General features: G+C 40.9%; 2 protein-coding genes across 2 annotated transcripts in view; one reads left to right on the top strand and one right to left on the bottom strand.

Moving 5' to 3' along the window:
- Positions 1 to 18,018, top strand: part of LOC145486742 (uncharacterized) — a 307,059-nt gene that overhangs the window by 217,086 nt on the left and 71,955 nt on the right. The window lies entirely within an intron of this gene.
- Positions 10,518 to 14,685, bottom strand: LOC145487862 (uncharacterized). Its single transcript, XM_081466650.1, has 4 exons — positions 13,529 to 14,685; positions 13,384 to 13,462; positions 11,995 to 13,043; positions 10,518 to 11,449 (listed from the first exon to the last, which is right to left on the bottom strand). The coding sequence occupies exons 1-4, from the start codon at positions 14,382 to 14,384 to the stop codon at positions 10,518 to 10,520; spliced, it is 2,916 nt and encodes a 971-aa protein (XP_081322776.1). The 5' UTR covers positions 14,385 to 14,685.

Consider the following 18,018-nt stretch of genomic DNA (forward strand, 5'->3'; position numbering starts at 1 on the left):
TAAGGATAAGACTTCAGCTTGTGATCCCAACTTGAGAAGTCCCAACTGTTGGCAAGTATCGGCAGACAGTAAAGGCTTGTTAGTACCACCAACAACTTGAAACTTGAAAACTTGAGCCTGTCCACCATGTATGACTCGAAGATTAACTTCTCCAAGGGTCTTCATCAGAGAGCTGTCAAATAATTTGAGCTTTGTTTTGCTGCTTTCCAATTGGGGGTTGCCGTCCTGTTTGATGATCGACAGGTCTCTGTAACTGAGTACATTCCAGGTTGCACCTGTGTCGAGCTGGCATTTGAGCTTGGTTTCGTGCTTGTTGTGTTCACAATAGAAGCTGAGTGTGGCGAACCATCGATTACCACAGGATTCAATAGATGAAATATCTTCCACTTTGAGAACTGATTCCTCTGAATCTGAACTTTCATGGCTTTCTTGGATGAGATTGACCTCACTTTTCTTCTTAGCCATACACACACTAGCGAAGTAGTGCCATTTCTGACAGTAAGCGCAGCGTTTATTGTATGCTGGGCATTCATTTCGCTTGTGTTGGGTGCCACAGTATTTGCACTTTCTGTTTCCAGGGTCTGCTTTCTGTTTCTTTTTATTGGGGAAACGATTCTTTCTGGGTTTGAATTTTTCGTTTGACTGCTTCTTGAAATTCTTGCCCTTCTCTTTTCCTACAAGATTCACTTCTTCTTTTGGCGGGGCTGTGGTGTTGGATTTCATAGCTTCTAATTGTTTGCTGGTTATTTCGTTAGAACGCGCAATGTCAACTGCTTTGTCGAGCGTGAGTGACTTCTCCCGAAGAAGCTTTCCTTTTGTTCCCCTGTAGTTTAGGCCAATGATCAACTTGTCATGGATTAACTCATCAGTGAGCATTCCAAATTCACAAGACGATGCAAGTTTACGAAGGCGAGTGACATAACTGTCAACTGACTCTCCTTGATTTTGCTCACAAGAATTGAAAACATACCGTTCATAAACTACGTTGCAATGCAGTTTGAAATAGTTCTCCAACGCAGTGATGCATGTTTCCACATTATTCCTGTCCTCAGCCGAGATATTGAGATTCAGGAATGTTTGAAGGCAATCTTTTCCCATCACGGAGCGAAACGACGCCAATCGTATTTTGGAGCTTTGTTTATCGAGACCAGTCACGACTTCATAATCTTCCCATTGTTGACGGAAGAACTCCCAGTTAGCTACCAGGTTTCCTTTACAAACCATAGGTGCAGGGATCGGAAAATTTGAAGGGACATACAAGTAAACAGCAACAGCAGGCGGTGCCATGCCTTTGTCTTCGTGATCCGACATGTTGTGTTTGATCAGTGCTCGATTTGTGGAGCGAAATCGGCGTTTCCTCAGATGAGACTAACGACAACTATTTCGGAATGCTACTCCTCGTCGGCGATGAAGTTGTACTGCTATCTTTCAGTGTATTTCCTACGAAAAATGTCCTTTTACTCCTGACACCATGTTAAACAAGTCATAACCAGACCATGTGCATCTGACAACTCCAGTTTAATACCAAATATGGGCATTACAAAGCAATGTGGACAATGACGTAATCCGAGTAACAATGGCTATCATAACAATAGACAATTTCTACCTTGTTTTTCATGAAGTACTTTGATGCCATGGGTTCTTGTTTATCTCCCTTTCTTTCCTGTTCCTCAGCCTCATCTTCATCCCATTTAACAGATAACTTGGCAAGAAGAAGATCATATTCTTGGCGAGAGGAACAATGGACCAATCCCTCCTGAGTTTTCCCTCCTAACACATCTGCAACTACAGTTGAAGTTCAATTATCCATACCTTGATTATACGGATTTCTCGATTTTCCTGACTTTTCTCTAGTCCCAATTTTGTCATGAGTATTTGTTGGTCACGATCAAGATCTGTAGCAATATTCTTTTAACACTATAGCATTGAAAAGTGCACTCAAAAGCGAGTTTGTTTTGCTTTTAAAGAGCAAAAGCAGTGCTCGCACGCACCATCTCAAGAAGAACACTTGAATGAGTTCTGATTGGCTCAGAGTTGAGTGGTTCAAGATATACAGTAGACCATATTGTTTTCCAAACGATTTGCAAAAGTGTTGTTTCATGATTAAATATTGCTTTATTTAAACAGTTTTGTTCTTCATTAATATTCATATTTTTGATTATCCGGACCTTCGATTATCCAGACTATTTCGTCTAGTCCCAACGAGTCCAGATAATCGAGGTTTGACTGTACTTTCCTAAAGAATTTGTCAGACAAATTCAGTTCAGTCTTCAACTTGTGCTCAAGATTTCTCATGATGTGTGTTTAGCACGTGAAGCTTAGTGCAAAGGGAAATTCCAGTTCAAGAGCTTGTCGCAAGGGCTGCTCAGCATCTGTACCATATGCTTTCAGCCTATGTTTAATTTCTGGTCACTGAGCAGGAATTTTCTGGAACAGACAATGGTATGTTGCCCTGTCTTTCTTCATGCACAGCTTAACTGGACCCATTATCACAGGTTCTTTGTTACTACATTTGGTTAGCAGTTGTAAATGCTTTCAGGTAGTTAGGACTACATAGATTTTTCTGAGGTTAAATGTCATATCTGCACAGAATGGGGAATTTGGCCCTCCCTCATTACAACAGAATTTTGTTATGTCTTTTATCTGTTTTTCTGAAAAAAGTACAATAATGGGAGAATTCCTATCTACTGTTAAGGTTACCGTAAACCTTCGCGGGTGTCCTTAGCGAAAAAAATATTACCGTGCTGTCTTGAAGACAACCACTACAAATTATATATCAATGCAAAGGTTATAGAATGCTCTATTCGATAAAAATTGTTTTGCCTCAATTTTTTTTAATCATAAGGCGAGCGCGGCCTAAAAGCGCGAAACGACCAACGTTCCATTGAGCTAATTTATCAGGTATCAAACTCGACTGCATCAACAAAGCTACTGCATAGCATCATGAATTGTTGCTGATGCCGTAAGAACTTCCTCAAGATACGCTTTGTCATGGGTGGGAAACATTTGAGTTAACTGATTAAGGCAACTTAGGCTGCAAGAGGGACTGACAGATGGAATAGCATGTGATGGGTAGGTGGACTGTCTTGTATTCTGCTTAGACTGAGGGGATAGATGTTCTGTATCCATCTGATTTTGGGGGATGGCCAAAGCTTTAGGATAATCAGGTGAAGTTACTGCGAACAGAAAATGGTGGCGTACATTGAAATAAATTACCCTTGCTAGGAAAAGTTCTCTGCAATTACAATAACATATGAAAACAATGTATACATTTGCGGACAAAAGAGACTGGAATAACAGCATACCTTTTGTAGAGATGTTGGTAGATCCACCATTACTTACAGAGTGGCAGTCATACTCAGAATGCTACAAAACATAACAAATGCTTTACACATACATCTCTATATCAAACTTGATACTATACAGTTTGCGGTCAATTGTCTTCTTAAACCTCTTGGCTTCTTGTGAGGCACAGGGCTTCCACTTGTTCCACGCTATCACGTGTACCTAGCTGTTTTAATATAAGCTACGTTTTAGAATTACAAGGGTTTAAACTACATGCTATGTACATTTTATTGTTATTATTACCTATGAATATAAACTGTATGGTATACTGTTGGCATGGCTATAAGACAAAGACTTCTACTGTATTGTTACCCATACCTCAGTATTGGAGGACAAACCACCTTCTTGCTCTGTCAGATATGACTGTAGGCATATGTAGATCTTTCCTTGTCCACAGAGGTTTTTGACATGCTTGAAATCCCACTTGTGTCCAGTGGCTACAAATGGAATCGAAATGCTCTTGGACTGCACTTTAACAAACTCAAAGTCATCAGGTTTGATATCATGTGCTAGGTGCTCAACTGCCTAGACAATCTTGGCCCTAACCGTATCTTCCAAGTCCTCTGTGGTAAAGTCAACCTCAGCGTGCCCCAATATTTTGGTCATTAGTTAAGTGATATGTATGCAACATATGAGTGCAAGAACCAAAACTGTTTTGCAAAACTCTTTAACAGTTGGAACAGCGTATCTCTTCCTATCCAGATGGGGTCTTTTAGGAAAGCTTGAGTTACCATTACTCGTCATGCTATTTGATCTCATTATGTCTCTTGCCCGGTTAACAACTTGCTGGTGTTGAGCTAAGCGCTGATCCTGAGTACTTCCAAGTTGTTGTGGTGTCTGTGGTGCAACTATAAAAAACACACAAGCTTTTGTAAGTTCCAGTAGACTACACAAAAGAGTGACTTCATTCACTACAAGGTATCATTTGAAAATTGTGACCTTCTTTGGGAAAACGAACACTAACGCTTTTTCGTTAAACAGTCCAGAAAAACGGTTCTAAATGGATACTAAACGGCTAACTCAAGCGTTTAAATGGTTTCCATAACCATTTAAACAGATGGCAAAAAATTTCAATGTTTGACCAAAGTCAGAAAATGGATAGCTTAAAGCGTTAAACGGCCAACCAAAAAAACAAGCGGTTAGCTTGAAACATTACATGGTTGACCAAAGTCCAAAAATGGATAGTTTGAACCGTTAAACGGTTAACTAAAGTCCACAAATGGACAGCTTGGAAGGTTGAAGGGTTAACCAAAGTTCACAAACAGACAGCTTAAACGGTTGAATGGTTGAGTCGGTGAGATCGTTTCAGGAAAAACTAAAAGTCTTACAATGTTAAACGGATATCTTTGAGCGTAACCATGGAGCAGAAAAACTGTAGATTGTTAATGATAACTGGGATACATTCTGCAAACGAAGAAAGTACTGTCGTATCTGATGAACTTTAGTCGGGTTACTTCAAAACTCATTTTTTCACTTGCTTTCTCGCTTGTGCATTCTATTTCTGGTTAAACTTTTGCTGCTTTCGTGCGACTTTACCTTGATTCTCTTCCCTGACAGTATTTTGTTGATTTAAGCGCAATTTACAAAGAACAGTTTCGCTGCCAATATCTCAACCTGAACGGCTAGTGCAAGAAATGCTAAAATAACAAAAACCGTAACCTCTGGAAACAAATTATACGTATTGTCATTGACAAGAAAATTTTTCAATAGACGTGTACAACAGGCGCAACTAACTTTTTACACTGTCACAAAATGTGTAATAATAACCATCGCAAATTAAGACTCTAGGTTTTATTCACAATCTCCTTTGTTCGTTGTTGTTTTCGTTTGAAGTTGCATGAAACAAATTTGCATACGCAATGAACTGCAAATGCCATGATCTTGTCAGAAGCTGAGACGCATCAGGGTCAAATAACACAATACACCAGAAATGATTCGCTTTCTAAAGAAATTTTGAAGTTTCAAGATCACAAATTTTTGGACCTTTTTGTTTCAGCCATAACTATCGAAACGGAATGCGCCACAATAAAAACTTGACAGCAGTATTGGCGTACTTGCGGCTATTCGCCAGATTCTCAATAGCTTAAATTCGTAGCCCAGGCGCAAGATGTTTATTTTCTCTGGTTTATCACTGTGGCGTCGATCAAACGGTGAAAACTTGACGAGGTTTAAAATAGCAGCCCAAACTTTGATGACATTTGCTGATAAATTTTTTACCAAAGAAATGGAAAGACAGAGTCGCTATATTGTTGTTCAAATTGAAGTCAGTTTTGTATCCACTGGACGCGACAGTGATAAACCGGAGAAGATAAATGTCTCGCTCCTTTCTGGCTGTTACCCATGAACATTGCATGACCATAAAACTTTTAAGGTGGGTCTGAGTTTTCAGGGTCTGAGTTTTTCATGGCACCTGGTATAAACAGGCCGCACTAGCTCACCATGGCTGAATTGTGCCGAACACATTCCGCTAAATACAAGATAGCATAAGGTCATTTCAACTTTATTTACACTACAGTAAACGAAAAAAAAACAATTTTGAAGTCTAAGCGATGTCTACCATGGTTACAAAATAGTCGCAAAATTAAGTTACAGACTTTCATTTCTTAATTTTCCCTTTCTCCGGCATGCTTTTTTTTTTCCCTCCGGCATGCTTACTTGTGTTTATTAAGGCTACACTTAGAATTAATTTTGTCCTTGATTGATTTCCACGCTTTGTCCTTTTCCGTGGTACATGCAAGGGGAAATTGGCTGACAACTAGCACCTTTAATGCTTGAAGTTTTCTAACATCAAGCCGCCGTTTGCTGTGTGTGCTGTTGCTCAGCTCTTCCGAGGTAAAAAAGAAAGGCAGAAGCTTAAGGGCACACCGGTGCCTTTCTTTTTCCTTCTCTAACACTTCTTGCACCCCTGCCGATTTGCTCAGGATTACTAAAGAGCGGATGACGTCTTCACCAACTTCTGTGTCGTCCCACTAGTGGGGTTGAAGGCATTGGTTCAAACTCTGCCAAAGCCTCATGGTCAATGGTCGGCAGGTTATCGTTCAGAGGAAGTGCATCAAAATTCATTACTGGATCAGTGAACTGGAAAGTAGGAAATATTTCTCGTTAGTTTCAGACCAATGGCAACAAGTGGCACTACAGAATACAGGGCCACTTTGGTCCCCCTCATTAAAGGGACACTGTCACCATTTTTAGAATGACTTTGGAAATCTCAAAAACATATATCAATCATTGGAAGCTGAACAATAATGGTTTTATTTTTTAGAGCAGCCCTGATAAATGATTAAAACCCATTTGGAAGTGAGGACAGCTAATGATGGCAAGGATGGAAATGGATTGCAATATGGATTTTGAAAAAGTGTCAGGCTGTCAGTTTTCAGCTGTCAAAATACACATAAAGATTAGCGCTCCGGCGACAAATCGTACTGTGTAAACCGGCCATTAAACTATCTTTTTAATTCCCACACTTTCACGCTTCACTTCATTCCATTGTCGTTGTTTTCTTAAAATTCGTATCTTGATATGTTTTTGAAAATGCCGTTTAACATTTGATCACTGTGCTTACCTTGCAGAAGCTTTCCTGTACTTTATTATTCACAGCTTCCACAACAGAAATGTTGGCGCACTGAAGACTGTTGAGTTGGCCCTTAACGGTTGCACATGCAGCTTCCTTGGTGGCTAACTGCTGCTTTATTTCTTCCAATTCTTTGTTTGCGGTCTGCATGGTTTTTGCCTTCTTGTTGGTTCGTAGACGTGCCCCAAGTCGACCTCATGAATATCAGGGTAGAATACGTTAAACAGCGAAGCAGTCGTTTTAAGGTCACCAAGCGTCCGAGTAAGCGATGAAGTTGTGAGAGGTTGACTTGTCTCGCTTGAAGGGTTTTCATTTGCGTTTCGCGCCAAAAATGAGGAGTGGTGTGACTTGCAACTGGTTTCTCAGATTACACTTGGATTGAATTGAATGTTGGAAAGTATCGGTTCCACTCCGACCAAAACAATCGAACGTGTGTGTGTTTCTCCTGCATCGAAAGAGCAAATTTGTTTACCCTATACTAAAGTGATTATGAACAAAGATTTTAAATGAAAATTGACGATATTGGGTGGCCAAAAAAATACCAAAGCTTGTTTGAATCTTGAATTGATTGCTGGAAAGGAGATATCCAGTGGCAAAGGTTCACTTTGTCAGTTAACTCATCCAAATGCTTATGACTCATTCAACTTGTGTGCCTTAAATGCATCTATAATGTATTTAAGAGCAGCTCCGCCTAAAAATCGACTAAACCAGGAAATAGCCAAAAAATGAAATTTCTTCAAACTCGCCCAGAATGAAGTTTTTAGGGTACTAGTTACAAAAATATTAGCTTAAGTTCGTTAAATCAATTAGTGTTTTTTTCACGAATTTTTTTCTTCCCGATGCCCAAAATCGGCCAAAATCGATCAAAAATAGACTGCATATTCAGAGACTCGTAACCGCAAAAGTAGAGATTATCATTAAAAACTAATTGTACGTCGCATTTGTACTTTCTTTCTTGTATATTTGGAGCTATTTAGATCGCGATTTGATTAGAAATCAAATATTTCACGAAATTTTGAAAGCTTATGGCGCAACACAACTAAACGAGTAGTGAATATTTAGCCTATTTTCAACTGCTCAAAAGGCGTTCTGGTACACGGATTTCCCCAAAACGGCTTATGTAGTCTGAAAGAGCATGATTTCTTCTTCAAATTAGTGAAATAAAATTTTTGGGTAATTAAAATCGTGAGCGCCGAGAACGCAAAGTAAATGCAGTTCTACTTCCTGAAAACGTGACCTTTGACCCAAGCGTCACGGACGCGATAACAACAATAGACAGCAGATGTTTCGTTAGTTTTAACATTTTCGAATGAAATCGGTCCGAAACAGTTACTGCAAGAAACTGGTAGACGAAAGAAATCTTATACCGTCTACGAAGGAGTTAAAAGTCGCATTTTTGACACAATAACTTCGTTCGTTGAGAATTGAACATTAACGAGCTTCAATGAAATTTACGAAGTTGCGATGTGTTTTATCTAGCCGATACTCACCTGAATGTTTATATTTATAGCAGACTCGTTTTCTTGGAAAAACGTTCGGAAGGAACTGAATTCACATTTCGCAACCTTTGCAAGTACCAATGTTTAAATTCCCACCTGCCGAGCGCTGATAATCGTTCATCAGAGAAAAACAACCAAACTGCACTGTTGCCATTAGCAACTCCAAAATAACATTCTCTCAAAATGTAAAGTGAAATAATGTTGGAATATTGACTGCCTCTCAGGACTAAATTACAAACCAGATTCAAGCTTCATTACCTTTTAAAAATGCTTGACTTTATTTGTTTGCGTCGGCTTTATTTATTTATTTGATTGCATTATTAAATTAAAGTGAGTTCATATTCCAAAACACTCAGAATTATTGACAGGCGTTACAAATTTTCGGATAAACGATAGGTTTCAGCATCGAAACAAGTTGCAATAAGATAACGACATAGAATGTATTGGTGGTTTCTCGATGTACTATCCTTGCCATTGACTTAAGAGAAAAGGAAAAGAGGTTCCCGTCTAAGGGATTTTTGGAAACAGTTTCGTGACTTACCTGGTGTGAGAATTGAACCTTGCAATGTGTTTTATCTAGCCGATACTCACCTGAATGTTTATATTTATAGCAGACTCGTTTTCTTGGAAAAACGTTCGGAAGGAACTGAATTCAGATTTTGCAACCTTTGCAAGTACCAATGTTTAAATTCCCACCCGCCGATTGTTCATCAGTAGTATATCCGGGGGGATTGGTGGTTTTGGACGGGCTCGACGGAAGAGTAAAAATTTTAACAAGTTCCATTTCGGGGGCTCAACTTAAAATAATAAGTGAAATGTTGTAGCCTATAGAATGAGCGTTCAAGAAGCGGGGATACTAAGGGGATACATTTTATTTACATGTTCTTTATTGCGCGCGCTGGGCGGGGGAGGGGGGGTGGGTATAATTTGGAAACACTGCACGCTCGCGATATCTTTTAAGCCTGGTTCTCATATGCCGCCAAACACCTGGGGTATATGTGAACATTCATCGCCGAAACATAATCTGTCCCAGGCATTGACCGCCGTCTTACCTGCGAAGTGTAGCTGAGCAGCCGTCGGCGATGCAGACAACAACTGCAGACGCAATGTATGACGTAACAACTCGATTTCTCCCACAATTCCTTACTTTCAAAATGGCGGATAAGTCGATAAGTCACATGTGAGGATGTAGCAAGCAACCGTATGTTAATGGACGAAATGAGAACGTACCGGGCTACATGTGACAAGTACTGTCATGAGTATAAAGACCAACGAGTAAAGAAAAATGCTTGGCAAGCAGTCGCTAATACACTGAAGATTGACGTTGCTTCCGCTCAACAAAAATACAACAACATCTGAACAAACTTCTCCAAGAATATAAAGAAAAGTCTGGTTTTGGAAGAGATGATATGGTAATACGGCCAGATTACAAGTATCTCCGTTGGCTGTGTTCACATATCAAGTACCGTCAGACCCGTACGATCCATATTTACAGTTGAAGTGGTTGGAAATTGCGCCGATTCGATTTGCATTTCGCTGCCGAACGTCGAACGTTGTCAGTTGCAACCGGCAACTACGTCACAGGTAGGTCAGCAGGATATGAGAACCAGGCTTTATTCTTTTGCTGGCAATCTGCAAAATAGCTAATTGAAGCAATAATAATTTTTTTCATAGTCAGCCAGAAGCAAGCTAGAACTGAGCAGCCGCCGATGTATGCCCCTATCAATTGAATGAGGTAAGGATAAGACACGACCAACATATGGACTAAGTCAAAGCCTGACAGTGGCGTTTAAACTAAACTACAACGAACCCTGTCTGTTTATAGTACCATACAACTCGCAAACAAACCGAGTTTTTTTTTTTCTCTAACAATACTCCGAACCCTTTGCTGAAACAAGATTTCTGACTTCAAACTAGCGAGAAACTGTTTCTCTCTGACTCGATGAGACGACATTTACTCGGTTGTAGTAAAAATAATGAAAACACATGGACCATTCACAGGCTGTTAGACCAGAAACAGCTTAATTACGCACAAAAAAAGCTAGTTGCGAGGGGGAACTCAGGGGTTCCCTTCCTACTGACCTTGCTTCTTGAAATACTTGTTACTGCTGTTCATGACATGAGCATGACTGTACTAGTTTGCCTATAAGACTAATATAAGGCGTCTTCCTGCGAAGCGTTAGTTGCTCCTTGTTTATATCGAAGTATTCACAAATGTACTTTAACACGGTAACACTAAGCTGATTCAGCCTGTTCGCATGATACAAGGCGCAAAGATCAAGATTGTCATAAGTGATAGGATGCTGGAGCTGAACTTCTCGTAGAACTTCTGTCCGAGTGTCCCAATACTGCTGTTGGTCGACAGCAGCCTCGCGATCACTACTGTCAACCTCTGCATGTTGATGGCGTAGTTTCCCAGCTTGCCGACAAAAGTAGGACTGTATTTGTTGTGCACTTAGGAATTCATCTCGGGTGAACAGCCGGTTACCCATGGCATTTTTGGCGTAGCGCATGTCGCGAGCTACCGACAGTGGATCCACTTTGTGACCGGTTTGCTGCCCGATACTAAACTTTTCATTAAGGTACTTCTTTTGGGTTTCACTGAGGCGCCCGGATTTTTTTGTTTGCTTCAATGCCCAACCTCTCGCCAGCTGACTGGTATTTGCGGCAAGTTCCCGAGGAACGGTTCTCTCATCATGGCTTGTCGCTCCTGCGCTCCTTCCTTCAGTTAATTTAAGATGGTACATTTCTTTCGCTTGGTCAAGAAGTGTGGCTTTCTCTGGGAGCAATTCACACTTTTCGTATGACAGGTGCTTTTCAAGGGCTGAGTATCTTTGATAGACCTTGATACATCCTTCACTGGGACACTGGAAAACACCTACCCCTGCATCTCCCTCTGCTGTCTCTGGCACTTCAGAAAGAGAATGTTCATCTGAAGACTTCTGGCTGCGTGTCTGACGCACCCCCTTGCTGCAATCCACAAAGTTCCCCGATGAAAATGTTTGTTGTAACGTGCCACTGAAACTGGTTGTGGCTGAAACCAAGCCAAAAAAAAATGTTAAATCAACAAATGAATAATAAATAAAACAACAGGAAGCAGCTCGTGCCATTACTCTTTTTCTTTCCCCACGAGAAGAAATTTGTCTGTTGGTAGGTGTAGCACGAAGTTCAGCGATTGTATGCAAACAGCGCACGCTGAAAAAGCAAGTTGGTTAACTGGTAATGAACACCCTATTTGTTTTGCAAAAAAAACACGCTATTCTGGTACAAAGTTCCTCAAACAGCCGCATTTCAACTCAAGCTGTATTCTCGTGGAGTATAATCTTACTGGAAGGGATAAAGCCGGCTGCCGGTAAACGTTTGCGTATGAAGTTACCTTTGCGCAAATAAGGTGACCTTTATGCCATAACAAAAAAATGTATAGCTACTTATTCCTCAAAACAAAGAAGTGATGTTCGTATTTGCTTATTAACTCATCACGCTCATTATAAGCTGAAACTAATGAGGGCGTGGCCAACAGCATATGCTTGTAACCTGTTGTTCTCATTAATACGACATGTTAATACTACATGTGAATACCTTTTGGTAGTTGTTTGTCGACTGTCTTTCCACTGCCGACGTTGTAGGATCGCCATACTGTTATCGTTGTGCCCGTGTACTGTAGGTTGTTAATCAAGCTTATGCCATCCCATTTGATGGGGTTCTCTTTGATCCCCAATGAATCAACAAGAGCCACTCTGATCCCAGTGAGTCCTCCAGCTGATAGCATCGCAGTTTCTAAATCCTCCGCAGTTTGGACATCGTGCCCCTCATTTATAAATCTGCGGACATGTGCTTTGATGCTGGCTGCTTTGCGGTCGCATGGGCCTTTCCCTCCTTGAGGGTCACTAAAGTCCACTCTAGAAAGAGTGATTCCAGTGGCAGCCCCCATGGAACGACACGCAGCTAGCATGGTTGAATTGTGATAGCATCCGGCATTATCGCTCCGGAAAAATGCTGTGGTGAGTTCAGGATTTTCCGTTTTCAGTGTGCGTAATACGTGTTCCATGATGCGGATAACCACCGAGCTGTCTTGACTGCAGTTTTTGACAATGTGCACGAAGGACTGACTCTTTAGATTTCCCTGATGTTTTCTTGCAATCACACTTATGTGCCACGAAATGCCCCTCTTTGCAAACCAGTCAGTTTGAGATTCACGGTATTTCTGTGGCAAAAATTTCATGGCCCAGTCCTGGGTGATCATGACGGATGACTCGTCTAGTTGGTCGAGTACGTCTATTCTGGCAGTGTCCTGAATTTTGCTCCTCAGTTGATGGGCCTTCCAGGACAGAACATTTTGAGCTGCCTCGTCGCAAATATGGCGCAAGTCATCCAACTCTTCTTCTGGTAGTCCCAGATCTTCTCGTTGTAAGTATGCCTGGATGTCAGATATTTTAGTTTTCAATTCTTCGCATTGAGAGCATGAATTACCATGATAATGATCACATGGGCTGCTGAACAAAGGCTCTTTTTCATTGCTCAAAGCGTATGTACTACAGTGGTCAGCCACAGACGAGGAGAGAGATACGTGCACCTGATAAAAACAGAAAACAGATATTACGTGCCTAAAGTGAAATGCTTTACAGTAGCTCATACATGGAGCGTAACTATGCATACTAGATTGTATTCCAGCTACTGAAATAGGCCAAACGTACAGTAACGGCAAATTTGTCGCAGTCTTTGCTAAACGGTACTGAGAACCAGGGAGGAATATCAAAGATAGCAGAATCTGCTCTAAAGGACTTTATTTCAAAGCTCAGTTTGATCCCTTGCATTCTGCTCTGCTTGTTATGGAAACATGTTTCATAATAAATGCAAGGAAAGTGAGTGAAAATCAGTCAAGGTTAAACACAGCTTGGGCATATGTGAGTAGTTGCATACAAAGGGGGTGGAAGGAGGCTACGTCCCCAGGTACGATGTACATAATGCTAATTCTTGAATACCTTATAATCCGACTTCAGATATTGTTTCCCGTTCTTCAGACAACTTCTCCATTGCTCAGCGACATCTCTCTTCAATATCCCGCATTCTTCTAGTCTCCTCGCCACATGGCAAAGATCGTCAAAGGCCTTACTTCCTTCTGCGGCAATATAGTCGATACCCTGCAACGATTTTCTCACGGTGGCACTACAGTTTGAGAGGATGGTTAACATCGTTGTGCGTCCAAACGGCTGGAATCCGGCTTCTTCGCAGTATTTGGTATACTGGATTACAATTCGTTCCGGAATCATATTACGAATTACGTTGGGTGTCTCCAGAACTTCACCAGTTGATAACTTCATGTATTTCTGTCCAAATGGGAGATCTTGTATGATGTGCGGACTTGTTATAAATGTCAAAAAATGGTCAAGTTGGTTAGGATCTACCCGCATTCGGGGACTATACTTCAATGAAAGGGGAACGCCCCGACCAAACACATTTTTGTGCTGGCGCGCAATTTTCACTCGGTACTCAGTGATACCAGGCAAATACCTCTGAAGGCGTTTGAAAGGGACTAGATCGGCCATTATGGACAAGACTTGCCTTCTTGTATCCCAAGAGGATGCATTTTTGTATGTTTCTGCCAGGGCTTCAAGGTATTTGTGGTCATCACTCTCTGCAGATCCAAGCTCTTTGTCCACAAGCATTGACGACTGCAGTGCATCCCATAAATATGCTGCATCCCCTGGCATAATCACATCCAAAGCTGCTACAATGACATCTTTTGCCTTTTTTACGTGGTTCGTACGGGTACGTGCGCCCGCCTCTTCCCACCTCTTCCTGGGTCGAGTTAATTTCTCGACGTTACAACTTTCCAGAAATTTATTGAGTTGCTTCCTTCGTAAGTACTGTTCACTAGGTTCTTCAGCCGGCACGTTTGTGGACTCCTCATCGCTGCCACTGCTTTCTTCAGGGACAAATAAACTATGATCTAGTGTCAACTCCATCATTCCTGTATATATTGCCGACAAATTGCTGTCGTCAGCAGAGTTTGCTTCCTGAAATATGGAGTTTCAATAGCATTAGTATGCTAGACACTGCTCTAATAACTTACACATTTCTTATTAAGCAAGCGCGAGGCCCGCACTAGGGGAATATCGCCCTTGGGTCTTGGCATTTCAGCGAAGTCCGTATAAAAGACCAAGGGTCGATATCTTACCAGTACGGTTCCGACCAAGCTTTGCCAAAAAAGAGATTTATCACACGACTGAAAATTGTTACGAAGAAATGCCATGATCAAGGACTGCAAGAACATCTCATACTTTCAGCGCGCGATTCTGATTGGGAGTCGAACAGGCGTATACTTTAATCAAAAACGTTATACGTTAATTAAAATAAAAGGGAAAGAGAGTTGGAAGAAAAATGAAAGGAATCGTTCATGTTTAAAGCAAGTTCTTTTAGAAAAACGTAAGCCATAAAACAGCCAAAAAATCTTCAAGAATGTTCGTGCGGGATCATTCGGGACAGTGCCCGGTCCAATACTGAGAGAATATTGGACCGGCAATGGAGTTACCTGACTGGCTGATATTAGTTGTTGGCTTTCTGAACTAAGTTAGTCGTGTAACAAAATGTGATATTACCTGGCATAGTCGCTAAAACAGTACAATACCAATTATACAATTGGTATATAAATAATACGATAACACTGTTGTGGTTTGCTTAAAGGTCTCACAATGACAGCATGCGCTCCATAAAAATTCAAGAGAAGCGATGCCTAATTTAGCTCAGTTATTTGTAATAGCGGATTTTTTGCCGTTCGCCTTTATGTACAGCTTCGGTTTAACTACGAGTTGCATGGTAAATTAAACAGACGGGGCTCGTTGTAGTTTAGTTTAAATGTCGCTGTCAGGCTTTTACTTCGCCAGTATGTTAGTCGTGTCTTATCCCTACCTCATCCAATCAAGAGGGGCATACGTCGACGGCTGCTTCTGGCTTGTATAAGGACGCTGCAGCTTGCGCTCCTGGAGAATCTTCGATATCAGTGTACTTGTCGAGACTCTTCCGACATTGCGGACATATGACTGTCAAAGAATTAACCATTGTTTTAATTGAGCTTTTTTGAACATTGCCAGGAAAAGAATAAAAGAAATTGCGAGGCTTCGAGGTATGAAAGTGCAGTGTTTCGAAATTATTCCCCCCCCCCGCCCTTGCGCAACGAAGAAAGGAAAAATAAAATGTAGCCCCTGTATCTTTTCTTTTCGCACAACAATTCTATAAGCTACAACGAGCATTTAACTTATTCTTGGACTGCTTGGACTTTGTCTTAAAAATTTTATCCAGTCCATCCCACACATTTTTCTACAAAGTAAAAAATAACCTTCCGCGAGAAGAGGAACTTGTTAAAATTTGTACCCTTCCTACCGCCGCTTCCCCCACCCCCCACCCCCCGACCCCAGATATAATGCTATTAGCTATTACTTCCCTAAAGTTTACATCTTGAAAAATATTGTCCTGTAAAGCCAGGAAAAGGGTGTGCCTAGGATGATTAATTTCCCCTCAAGGATTTCACGCAGCTTACTTGAACCAACCGGAGTTACGATGTTGCTGGCCTTGAAGAGACGACGAGACTGTTCAAGGGTTATTCCACGTTCACCCTTCACATGAGAAGTCCTGTGCGCTGCCCATGAATCTGGAATTGAGCACGTTTTCCGGTTGCTTCGCCACCTTAGCCCAAATGAATCGCGGTGTCTTGGGCAAATAGTGACATTCAAAGAGATCTCGTTCTCATCAAAGATGCCTATCATTGACAATAATGAAAGAAATCGTCCGATAAGTGAAATTTAATGCCGCAGGTTACATAGTTGACTAGTTTTGAACTTTACCTGCCCGGGCCAGCAGAAGTCTTGCTTCCGAATTCAAAGCAGATTCTGAAACGCTGCATGATTTGAGATGGTCCTTGATATCCTTGCTGCAGTCACCAATTCTTACTACCTGATCGGTAGCCGAACGTTCTGGGCTCGCACTGCAATCTCCCCCAACATACTTTGAATATCCACAGGACGCCATGGCGCTTAAAGAGCCCACACCACGTAAGTCACGAAACTGTTTAGACCCGAAACTCTTTTCCTTTTCTTATGTCAAAAATGGCAAGGATAGTAAATCCAGAAAGCGCCAATACATGTTATCACTGTTTTATGTCGTTACCTTGCCGCAACTTCAGCAAATTGTTTCGACGCTGAAATCTACATTTATCCGAAAATTTGCGACACCTGTCAATATTCGAACGTGAACTTGCTTTAATTTAATAATGTATCAAAATAAATGAATAAAGCCGACGCAAACAAATAAAGTCAAGCATTTTTAAAAGGTAATGAAGCTTGAATCTGGTTTGTAATTTAGTCCTGAAAGGCAGTCAATAATCCAACATTATTTCACTTTACATTTTGAGAGAATGTTATTTTGGAGTTGCTAATGGCAACAGTGCAGTTTGGTTGTTTTTCTCTGATGAACGATTATCAGCGCTCGGCAGGTGGGAATTTAAACATTGGTACTTGCAAAGGTTGCGAAATGTGAATTCAGTTCCTTCCGAACGTTTTTCCAAGAAAACGAGTCTGCTATAAATATAAACATTCAGGTGAGTATCGGCTAGATAAAACACATCGCAACTTCGTAAATTTCATTGAAGCTCGTTAATGTTCAATTCTCAACGAACGAAGTCATTGTGTCAAAAATGTGACTTTTGACTCCTTCGTAGACGGTATAAGATTTCTTTCGTCTACCAGTTTCTTGCAGTAACTGTTTCGGACCGACTTCACTCGAAAATGTTAAAACTAACGAAACATCTGCTGTCTATTGTTGTTATCGCGTCCGTGACGCTTGGGTCAAAGGTCACGTTTTCAGGAAGTAGAACTGCATTTACTTTGCGTCCTCGGCGTACACGATTTTAATTACCCAAAAATTTTATTTCACTAATTTGAAGAAGAAATCATGCTCTTTCAGACTACATAAGCCGTTTTGGGGAAATCCGTGTACCAGAATGCCTTTTGAGCAGTTGAAAATAGGCTAAATATTCACTACTCGTTTAGTTGTGTTGCGCCATAAGCTTTCAAAATTTCGTGAAATATTTGATTTCTAATCAAATCGCGATCTAAATAGCTCTAAATATACAAGAAAGAAAGTACAAATGCGACGTACAATTAGTTTTTAATGATAATCTCTACTTTTGCGGTTACGAGTCTCTGAATATGCAGTCTATTTTTGATTGATTTCGGCCGATTTTGGGCATCGGGAAGAAAAAATTCGTGAAAAAAACACTAATTGATTTAACGAACTTAAGCTAATATTTTTGTAACTAGTACCCTAAAAACTTCATTCTGGGCGAGTTTGAAGAAATTTTATTTTTTGGCTATTTCCTGGTTTAGTCGATATTTAGGCGGAGCTGCTTTTAAAAAGCTAACCGTCAGCATTAGTGCTTCGCTTGATAGAGGTGGGTATTTTAAAGCGCCCTGCATAGGGTTGAAAACTAGTCTTGTGCAGACATGCAGCTGTGCTCCATCACAGAACTGAACGACATTAGCGACCGCAGGGTGCCTCAGGCTTATAACGAATGGTGCCTACAAAATACAACTGTGTTTCTGCCAGATT

The sequence above is a fragment of the Orbicella franksi genome, chromosome 5 (genome assembly GCF_964199315.1).
Source record: "Orbicella franksi chromosome 5, jaOrbFran1.1, whole genome shotgun sequence".
In the NCBI taxonomy this organism is placed as follows: domain Eukaryota; kingdom Metazoa; phylum Cnidaria; class Anthozoa; order Scleractinia; family Merulinidae; genus Orbicella; species Orbicella franksi.

What these genes read in the sequence shown, in the direction of transcription:
- LOC145487862 (XM_081466650.1), bottom strand. Translation starts at nt 14,384, where the DNA reads ATGATGGAGTTGACACTAGATCATAGTTTATTTGTCCCTGAAGAAAGC. An exon ending in CTATATTGCCGCAGAAGGAA is followed by an intron (nt 13,463 to 13,528) that starts GTAAGGCCTTTG and finishes TATTGAAGAGAG; the next exon opens with ATGTCGCTGAGCAATGGAGA. An exon ending in CGACAAACAACTACCAAAAG is followed by an intron (nt 11,450 to 11,994) that starts GTATTCACATGT and finishes GCTTGGTTTCAG; the next exon opens with CCACAACCAGTTTCAGTGGC.